This window comes from Gobius niger (assembly GCF_951799975.1).
Source record: "Gobius niger genome assembly, chromosome: 23".
NCBI lineage: Eukaryota > Metazoa > Chordata > Actinopteri > Gobiiformes > Gobiidae > Gobius > Gobius niger.
The window spans coordinates 4,838,912-4,850,004 of NC_136874.1; the positions used below are offsets into that span (position 1 = coordinate 4,838,912).

The 11,093-nt window shown below is 41.2% G+C and overlaps 1 protein-coding gene across 1 annotated transcript; it reads left to right on the forward strand.

Moving 5' to 3' along the window:
• Positions 1-2,043: 2,043 nt before the first annotated feature.
• Positions 2,044-5,876, forward strand: LOC306982182 (sodium/myo-inositol cotransporter-like; the record flags this gene model as incomplete). The annotated part of the gene is made up of 4 exons (XM_079582023.1): positions 2,044-2,753; positions 2,829-3,024; positions 3,405-3,532; positions 4,780-5,876. The coding sequence occupies exons 1-4, from the start codon at positions 2,114-2,116 to the stop codon at positions 5,874-5,876; spliced, it is 2,061 nt and encodes a 686-aa protein (XP_079438149.1). The 5' UTR covers positions 2,044-2,113.
• Between the last annotated feature and the right edge of the window lie 5,217 nt (positions 5,877-11,093).

The window sequence follows — 11,093 nt, forward strand, 5'->3', positions numbered from 1 at the left end:
TGTCAGCTCAAAACAAATGACTATAGCGTGAAATAAAGCTTCCTGAAGACCTGAGTGTGTGACCTCAAATTAAGTCTATCCTACTTTTTATTTTGGGCGACACTTCCCTTGGTAAACAATAGGGAAATATACTGCAGACATAACAGCTTTTATAATTGTATTGAAAAAGCGATCTATGAACAAGTTTTGGCCGTAAACAGTTAGTAGGTAGTAGTAGTGTAGCAGGCTTGTAGTAGAGAAGTTGTAGTCGTTAAAACAAATTATTAACCACAGTATTCAACCACTATGCAGCATTGCTTTTATTGTTGCTGCCAATTCTGTGGTTAAACCAATAACTACTGAGCTTATGAAGACCAGATTTCTTGCCAAAAGACATAAGTTTGTGCTGAATTGTTTCATTGTTCTTCTGCTTTGCCTCACATGTGTCTGGACTGTTCACAATATAAACTCCTTTGGTCTATTGCCATATCTTCACACCTCCGGGCTCCGGCTCTTGGCACTAACTACTGAAGTGCTTTGGCACCAACTCGGAGCGAAAACTTTCCACACAAATGATAGACGATTGGAGGAATCCTGCCGGTTTGGTGATAGGCCTATACTGTGGTACTCAGTGCATAGACATTTGATTTCAAGGTGGGTGCAGAAAAATGTGGGTGTGACCTCTTCCTGAGATAGCTTTAGTTTGCTATCAAATTCAGAAGCAGAATAGCGTAGCCTCTTATTGATGAAAAGTATTAAGTCCAGCCGGTCGTTCTCTTGTTTTATTTTAAAGCAGAACTAAGTAACTTGTTTATATTAATAAATCCTTTCCGTTGTCCCTCTGGGAGTAATACAAGTGTTAATGAGATGATTGGGGGGTCTTTCATCTCCCCCTGGTGTCTCTGGCCAGAAAACCACCCTTGCAACTTCCCTGCACCGGGTCGGAGGCGCAATACACACTAATAGAATCACGAAAAAGAAGCTAACAGGCTAACGGGGAAAGCTAACTGCGGGCTAGCACCACTTTAGCTGTGTTTACGGCCAAGTTTGAGTGAAAAAAAAGTATCTCCATTGTGTAATTGTTTGTCTACGGCACCTGCAGTGGCGCTTATGGCCTCTAGGGGCATGAGTTACTTAGTTCTGCTTTAAGAAATGCTGCATTTGCGGCAAACAACTTGCCCCAAGCCCTATTCACCTTATTCCCGAGCCTCGCGTGGGCGCCGCCATTAATTGTGCCCGCCCCTTTTCTCCTATGTGTTAACATGGGGCTGGAGAAGTCCACATAAAATCAGTCACTACACGAAAACAAAGCCGTTTTTCGGCCGCACAGAGAAACGCTGCAGTGTTGACATGTCGGTGCAAATGAACATTGGCCATTTTACACAAATCAATCGACTAAACATCAGATTTGAGCGGAGAATATTTTCCCTCGTTCTCCGTTAAATTGAACGGGCTTCGCGCTCGACGGGAAGTGTCTGTTCAACGGAAGTGCCAAGACAACGCAAAAAGAGGCAAAAGTGGGCGGGGCGGAATAAGGTGAATAGAGTTCGGGAAAGTCTACAGTTACCATGGAGATCCGCCATCTTTGCAGCTGTTAGCATACATTTCCATTGACTAACATTAGCTAAAAACAGTTTATAAAGTGGAGAAAATAGCCGTGGAACAGCTCCGTTAGCTGCTGAGTTACTGCTGGTAAATACATCTAACTCACTGTGGTGTCCAAGTGTTTTAATGTGAACAATAACTCCAGAATTTTAACTTCTAAAATCTCCATTAGTTTACAATTGCTGCTAATCCCATAATTCTTAGCGATATGACGTCACATTCCCGAACCCTATAGGCTGATCATACCCGCCAAAATTGTCCTTCATGTTCCCACTAAAATGATGGATTTCTATGGTAGGCCTAATGTAAAAACAATCTCACTCTTTGTTTTTGTTTTTCAGGTGCTGATTTCAATCGTTCAAGACAACTGAACCCTCACTGCTGTTTTTTTTTCTACTAAAAAAAGAAAAATGTAGCCTGATTTCACAAAGAGGCTTTCCCAGGCGACAAATTATGGACTGAGAGAAGCATTCTGTCAGCACCTTTTCGACAATTCAATAAAAAAGCTTGTTTGAGACACACAACCAACATGGCGGCCAGTTCTGCGATGGAAGTTGCTGACATCGTCGTTGTCGCCCTCTACTTCGTGTTGGTCCTCGCCATCGGTTTCCTTGCCATGTGGAAAGCTAACCGTAGCACAGTTAGCGGCTACTTCCTGGCCGGCCGCTCCATGAACTGGGCGGCTGTGGGCGCGTCCCTCTTCGTTAGCAACATCGGCAGCGAGCACTTCATCGGACTCGCCGGGTCCGGGGCGGCTAGCGGGTTTGGCGTAGCCGCGTGGGAGTTCAATGCCTTGCTGCTGCTGCAACTTTTGGGCTGGCTTTTCATCCCGGTTTACATACTCTCCGGGGTCTACACCATGCCCGAGTATTTGGCCAAACGGTTCGGCGGGCAGAGGCTTAAAGTGTATCTCGCTACGCTAAGTCTAGTGCTGTACATATTCACCAAACTGTCGGTCAATCTCTACACCGGGGCCTTGTTCATCCAGGAGTCTTTAGGGTGGAACCTCTACCTGTCCATCATCCTGCTGATTGGAATGACGGCCATTTTGACGGTCACTGGAGGACTGGTGGCTGTGATTTATACAGATGTGATACAAGCTATTTTAATGATTGGAGGAGCTTTGACGCTAACGGGAATCAGCCTCTACGAAGTGGGAGGTCTAGAAGGTACGTTTTGCTCATAGCAGCCATAGTACACAACAACATAACTTGAATTCACGGTCTCATTCTCTATTTTCAAAGGGGTCCGGACCAAATACATGCTGGCAACTCCCAACATCACCTCCATTATGTTGTCCTATCCCAACCTGACCTACTCGAACCGCTGTCTGAGCCATGTGGACCCAAAACCGGCCGCTTTAAAGATCCTACGAGGTCCCACTGATCCCGACCTCCCGTGGCCTGGGTTTTTACTGGGACAGACCCCTGCTTCTCTGTGGTGAGTACGAAGCAATTGACCATAGTCATTTAGATTCTCTTGTCATCACGGATCCTGTTTGTAATTTGAACTGTAAGTTATGCAAGCAGGAAAAATGTGAAGGAATTTTCTGAATGGTTGGTGGTGGTTGGCGTCTGTGAGTCCATGTGGTTTACCGCCATTGAGTATGGAATGAATCAATAATTGTTTGTCATTTGAAAAGTGCTGTCCAAATAAGATCCTAAACTTGCTATTGATGAGAGTTTGAAGCCCAGAGTTTTCCAGATTTATGAATTGGCCTAGAGGTGGTACCAATTAGCTTCACCATGTTGGCATTTTTAAGTGTACTGCAGAATCCGCTAGCTGTTTACTATTTATTGTTTGTGCTGTATTTTGTCCAGGTATTGGTGTGCAGACCAAGTGATTGTGCAGAGGGTTCTTGCTGCTAAAAACATCTCTCACGTTAAAGCATCCACCATCATGGCTGGCTTTCTGAAGATTCTACCTATGTTCATCATTGTAATACCAGGTACTCCTTATAACATTGCATTTAAAGGATCTGTATCATGCTATTTTAGCCATTCCAAAGTAAAGTATAGGCATTTATATGATATATTGTACCTCTACCACTATGGAGTTCTCATTTTTGTCAAAGTATTTTTCCAACCCGGAAGACAATTCAGTTAACTCCGCCCCTCTCCCTGAGATGATACAGCCGATGGAACTTTTGCAGTAGTCACTTTTTCACAATGCAGTTGTAAGGAGTTGACATTAGCAACACAGCTTCATAAACACACACAAGCTAACACACGATTTGACTCACCACCGCTCTGGCCGCTCCATCATAGCTGGTTATAAAAGTTTATCCACTTTGATTCTGGCGAAGGTTCACCAAGTATCCATCAGTCACAGAAAAACACTATTTTGGCGGATAGTCGCTGAATCCCGGAAAGAAGCTCCAACTTCTGGCGAGTGGCCTCTTCTTTAGGAAAGTTGAATAAAGTCCTGTCATAACCAAACGCGCATTTTCACCATGACATTAGCGTTTGGTAAGAAAAAAGAACAAGCGTGTCCAGAGTAGGTTAGAAAGAGCTCCTTCTTCACAGCTTTCAGTGCAAACATGACGTCTGTTCAGACGCTCAGGGGGTGCGTTTACGACAGAAATAATGAAAAAGCTGTTTTTCAAATTAAAATCAGACTGTAAGGCATTACATTACAGACATCGGGCTCTTCCTGTTTGACACTTTCCAGGAGAGGGCGGGGCAGGATTCAGGAGAAATGTTCAGAAGTGCGTGAATGAAGCCAAAAACCACTCTGGGGGTGTGTTCGATGAGGAAATAGCTTAACAACATGGTTAAAATCTCCATAAAGCCGATTTTGCATGATATAGGATCATTAAAGGGACTATACGGAGTTTAAAAATGTTAAAATTAAGTATTTTCCTCCCCCTACATGTTTCAACAATGTCCTAAGGTGTGGAATGAGCCCAGACCTGTTCACCACAACTGCCTCTAAAATCCTGCACTGTCACTCAAAAAGGTGTTGATTCGGGTTAGAAGTGCCGTCATGCATGAGCTTAATATAGAAGGTGCAGTTACACGTATGACCTGAGGTGGCAGTAGTGAGTATAAAAGGGCTAACTTGCATCTAGCCCCTTTAAATGTTTTAGTAAGATATCAGAGTGAATGATGCATTAGCCGTTATGCTTCCAGGAGCTGTTTAGATAATGATTATAGTAAACATGTTCCTACTAGCATGTTTTTGATTTTCTTCCAGGGATGATCGCCCGTATCTTCTTCGCGGACGACCTCATCTGCATCAGCCCCGAGCACTGCATGGAGGTGTGCGGTTCTCCGGCCGGCTGCAGCAACATCGCCTACCCGCGTTTGGTGATGTCCGTGATGCCGACCGGCCTGCGCGGTTTGATGCTAGCCGTCATGATAGCCGCCCTCATGAGCGACCTCGACTCGATTTTCAACTCCGCCAGCACCATTTTCACGTTGGACATTTACAAGATGCTACGCAAACAAAGCACGTCGCGTGAATTGCTGATCGTTGGCCGGGTGACTGTGGTGTTTCTTGTGGTGATTAGCATAGCATGGGTGCCGGTTATTATAGAAATGCAAGGCGGGCAAATGTTCTACTACACACAAGAAGTCTGCAATTATTTGTCACCGCCAATAGCTGCTATGTTCTTGCTAGCCGTTTTGTGGTACCGCTGCAATGAAACCGGCGCGTTTTGGGGAGCGGTGACCGGATTCGTGCTCGGGATAATTAGGCTAACGTTAGCATTTATCTACCGGGAGCCGCATTGTGATCAACCGGACAATAGGCCAAGTTTTATCAAAGACGTTCACTTCATGTATGTGGCAGCCATTTTGTTTTGGGTGTCGGCTTTGGTTACAGTCATTGTAAGTTTGCTAACTCCCCCACCAGCGAAAGAACAAATCAAGATGACAACTTTGTGGGGACTTCGCAACCGGAAGAAACTAAAACCTGAACAAATGGTCGATCTTAAAGATACGAGCAACGCACTGAAGCCGCTCAATCCCCCGCAATGTAACGGCAATGCTAACTTAAACGGTCACGTAGCGTTGAGCGACACTAGCGTTACAGTTAGCCAAAATGGCCTCCCGAAACAGGAAGTGGATTGCTATGGGGATGCGGGTAATTCAAAATGCCTTCAAGCCATCAACTGGTTTTGCGGGATGAAGGTGGATTCAGCCTCGACTCAAGTCCAAAGCCCGCAAGACCACGAGAAAATGGTGGAAGAGCTTCTGTACGAGTCTCCCAGGATGAAGATCATACTGAACTTAGCTCTAGTGGTCATCTGTGGTATTGGAATCTTCCTTTTTGTCTATTTCACTCTGTAAATTTGAGATTGATATGTTTTTTATGAAATGTGTGTATATTTGTGATGTTTATTTTTGACAGTTGACAAATATTGTATAAAGAATATCAAATAAATATGTATCAAATAAATGAGAATATTTTGTCATGGATGAATACTTGGCCATTTCTTACATTGTTGGGTTTGTTTTAAGATGTTTTTTCCAAATCAGAGCACATGTTTAACTGATTGTATTTATTGATTAGAGCCAGTTGTGCAGATTACTTGTGTAGATTTTTTGGCTGGGACCCCAAAAATCGACACGTAAACAACTCGGGACCCCCATTACATAAAGTATTTCCCTCTTATGCTACTGTAAGGCAGAAAAAGACACTTTAAAATCAAGTTCATTGTATTTAAACTGTTACATTATGTGCTATTCTATACACTCAAACAATTTACTAAAAAGATTGGCAGTTTTCTTTTTTATACAATCTTAAAATCACCCCCCCCACCCAAGGCCTCATGACCCGCTGAGAGATCCTGACCCTTGTTGTTGTTGTTTTTCTTTTTCTGGGGTATCAGCAGGGGAGGGGATAGAAACAAAAAGGGGGGAAAAAATAGATAAATAATGATTGTTATGAAAAAAATATATACATATGAATCATAAATGCTGTCTTATTGTGTGTGTGTGTGTGTGTGTGTGTGTGTGTGTGTGTGTGCGCGTGCGTGCGTGCGTGCGTGCGTGCGTGCGTGCGTGCGTGCGTGCGTGCGTGCGTGCGTGTGTTTTACAGTGTAGGTTGGAGGGTTTAAGTATTTGTTGTATAGACAGTAGTTGATCATAGTACCATACCTTGGAAGGTCTTATTGTTCATTTATTGGGGAAAAGAGACTATTTAGTGACTGGTCATGAATTGAAAAGATTGTGTTTGGTGATTTATTGACTTTTTAGAAGGATTGAGTTTGTTGGTGTGTTGGTGTGTCCAGCAGGTGAGAGGTGTGTGGCCTCCTACGCTGCTCCACTCCTGTTTACCCTATTCTATTTGTGTTGTATTGTTATTATTTTGTTCATGAGACCATTTTTTTGACAATTTATGTAAAATGTTTTGCAGATACAATAGCTTGGAGATGCACGGTTTAGAAACGTCAGTCAATTTGTTTTCGTTGTTCCCAATATCCCAACAAGAGCAGCACTTTCCAAATATTGCTTATTTGATCAAATGGAAGAACGGTTTGGAAACCAACTCAGCCACGAGACAAACAGTGAAACAAACAAACAAATAAAGCTTTAAGCACAGCGAGGGATGGGCACAGATGCATTTTGACATTCTTGGAATAGCGCCAGAGAAATGTCAACTTTACCATGATGTTGCGTTTTTAAAATTCCCAAACATGTCCTTTTGGCAACGCCTCAAATCTTCACCTACAGGGCAAATGATGTGATTGGCTGTTGCCTGGAGTCAGGGCGGTGAAGGAAAGTTACAGAGAGAAGATGGAAAAGTACTGAGTGTGTTTGCACAAGATCACAGATGACATGCAAACACTGGTGCATATTCTTAATACTTGCAGAGTACATTGTTAGTTTCAAAACAAAAAGAAAATGTATAATGTGGTTTCCCCCAATATACTGCTGAAGGCCCCGTCCCCTGTGCAACAACAGTGTCCCGACATTTTCCTAAATCACTGTACTGGAAGCTTCTTTACGAACCTACATCTGCTTATTTATTATTTACCTCTTTCATTAACACTACGCTGATAAAACCAGATCAAATGAGAAACTGCTCCACATTTGTTGGATCTGAATGCTGGGAACCTCCCTTTGAGACAAGCCCACGTGAAAAACAATCACGTTATTGTTAATCTCGATAAACCAGTTGAATCTTTCAAAGGTCTGTTATTTACTTTTTGGATTATAGTAGGACAGCACGTTCTCGCCTCCAGCCAATGCCGTTAACTAGATTACAAGTAAAAACATGTATTGACCTTGTTCCTTTCACTCTTTTATAATCAATCCTTGGTGATAGATAGATAGATAGATAGATAGATAGATAGATAGATAGATAGATAGATAGATAGATAGATAGATAGATAGATAGATAGATAGATAGATAGATAGATAGATAGATAGATAGATAGATAGATAGATAGATAGATAGATAGATAGATACTCTTTCCATTTCATTCAGAAATGGAAAGAGTACAGCGCCACTGCCAACTTACCAAGACGTGGTCGTTCACGTAAACTAACAAACTGAACAAGGAGAGCACTGGTAAGAAATACAACCAAGTGCCCCAAGATAACTCTGGAGGAGCTGTGAGGTCCTGCAGCTGAGCTGGGGGAAACTGTACATGGGACAACTACAAGTCGTATCTACACAAATCTGGCCATCATGGACGAGTGGAAGAAGAAAGCCATTATTGAAAGAATCCCGTTTGAAGTTTGCTCCTTCTTCCATGTGGAAGAAGGAGCTTTGGTCAGATGAGACAAAAATGTAACTTTTTGGCCCAAATGCAAAACGTTATGTATGGAGCAAACCTGACACTGCTAATGGTCCTGAGTGCACCATCCCCAGTGTCAAATATACGGGGGGGGGGGGGGAGCATCATGCTGTGGGGCTGCTTTTCCTCAGCAGGGACAGGGGAGATTGTAAGAATAGTTGTGAAGATGGATGGAGCCAAATACAGGGACATTTTGGAGGAAAACCTGCTGGAGTCAGCAAGAGAACTGAGGCTGGGGCGGAGATTCACCTTCAGCAGGACAATGACCCTAAACACAAAGATAAATCTACAATGGAATGGTTCAATAAAAACATATTAATGTGTTAGAATGGCCCAGTCAAAGTCCTGACCTAAATCCTATTGAAAATCTGTGGAAAGATCTGAAAACGCTCTCCTTCTAATCTGACAGAGCTTGAGTTGTTTTGTGAAGAGGAATGGGCTAAAATGTCGGTCTCTACATGTGCAAATCTTGTAGAGTCATACCCAAGAGACTTGCTGCTGTTATTGCAGCAAAAGGGGGTTCCACAAAGTATTCATTCATGCTGTATGAATACTTATGCAAGCCCCACTTTTCGGTTTTCTATTTTTTGAAAAATAACAGAATCATGTATCATTTTGCTTTCACTGCAGTTGTCTGTAACTTGTGTGTGAATGTTCAGTGAAAAAATCAAAATAAAATCTTTATGTTTAGGGTTGTAAACATGACAAATTGTGCAAAAGTTCAAGGTGTATGAATACTTTCGAGAGGCACTGTAGATAGATAGATAGATAGATAGATAGATAGATAGATAGATAGATAGATAGATAGATAGATAGATAGATAGATAGATAGATAGATAGATAGATAGATAGATAGATAGATAGATAGATAGATAGACGTTTAAATGGTAACAAAGAGCTTTCAGAGTTCTCTCCCATATCTCTGTGAGACACTCAAGAAGTTCACAGAGAATTATACACATAGGCCTTGTATGTAGACAAAACAATTCATAGGCAGGCTATAAAAACATAAAAGAGTCCTTCAGCTCATATCGAATTGTACAAGGTTTACAGTGTCTGGGTCAAATTAACCATAGCATTCTTAAACACAACAAAAACAAAATGACTGACATATCTCCATAGATAGATAGATAGATAGATAGATAGATAGATAGATAGATAGATAGATAGATAGATAGATCTGCTCCGACTCTAAATGAAACATCTGCAGAAATGCCTGTGTACCAGCAGTAGTATCCACACTGCAGTTTGAGAACCACTGCAGCCTTGGCCTCTTTATGATTTCAATATAAGAAAGACGAGCTAAAGCCTTTGTGTGATTTGTCATGGTCATAATTCATACACTTGAGGGACTGACAAATGTGCTCGTGCCGGGTGTCTATGCGAAGTGTGCACTGTGGAGGATTGTGATGGAGAAGTGAGTCAGCCAGCATCATTATCCTATTTTTTCCTCTGCACAAAGAAATGTCGCGATGAAAAGTGACAGTAATCTCGCGACGTCTTGATTTAATAACAACAGTGGTGCAGTCAAGCCACCGAGATTCAAGGGGAGAAAGTAGAGCGAAAATAAACAATGGGTTTCAAAATAAAAGAGACATTGACTCACTGCTCATTCCTGCGTGAGGAAACAAATTCTCTTTTCTCTGGAGTCTGTTTACAAATCAGAATGTTTGAATGCTTTATATAAAATTATTGATATTAAGTAGCTGTCTCAGTCATACTAACATATTCTATTGAATGTTAGTCGTCTGGAGTGGGTTGTCGATTTGTTTAGGTAGTCTATTGTTGTTGTTATTATCATTATAGTAGTAGGCTATTTGCTTGTACAGGCCACAAGACTATGTTCATGAAGAATACCCTAGACTCGGTCACATTCTTAAAAAAATAAATTAATAATAATAATCATGTTTGATCTATAGTGTAGCCTTTGTGGGCAAAATCAAAAATAAATAATTGCTATAAGGCAGGGGTGTCCAAACTACCGCCCACTTTTAACCTCTTAACTCCCGCCTGAACCGAGAGGATCTTTTTCCTCACGTCATCAGATTTTTTTTCCATCAACTTTTTTGTCATTTTCTTGTCACATTTTTCTCATTTTTTGTAATTTTTTTGTCCATTATTATTATTTTTTTACATTTTGTCACATTTTGGTCATTTTTTTTGTCACATTTTTGTCATTTTTCGTCAAGTTTTTTTCAATTTCTTGTGACATTTTTGCCACTTTTTCATACATTTTTCGTCACTTTTTCGTCAATGTTTTCGTCTCAGTTTTGTTGCTATTTTTCACAGCTTTTTTCCAGAAGCTTTTGGACTGGGGTAAAGCCAAACTGGAGAAAATGTGCTCGGTTCAGGTGGGAGTTAAGGGGTTAATTGGCCCGCTCCAAATTCTAAAAAATATTATTGAACTTTTTTTTTTTGTTGCTTTTATTGAATAAAACAAATGAAAATCCATTAATAGAAAGCTGTGACTAAGGTTTTTTTTGTTGTTAGTTTTTTTTACTAAGCATATTCAATTAAAAGGCGTAGTTACCATTTTATTGAATTTGCTAACTTTAATACAAGACAGGTGACGTTATATATCTGACCTCTACTGTATGGGGGCCCTCAGTGAAAAAAGTTTGGGATTGATTTAAAAAAAAAAAATGTGTTCATTGTGATTTTTTTTATATACATCTATAAAGAAATGAATAAAACATGTATTGGCTTCCATCCACTAGAGTTATAATAAATAAATACATTTTATTATAGATCTGTGCACTGG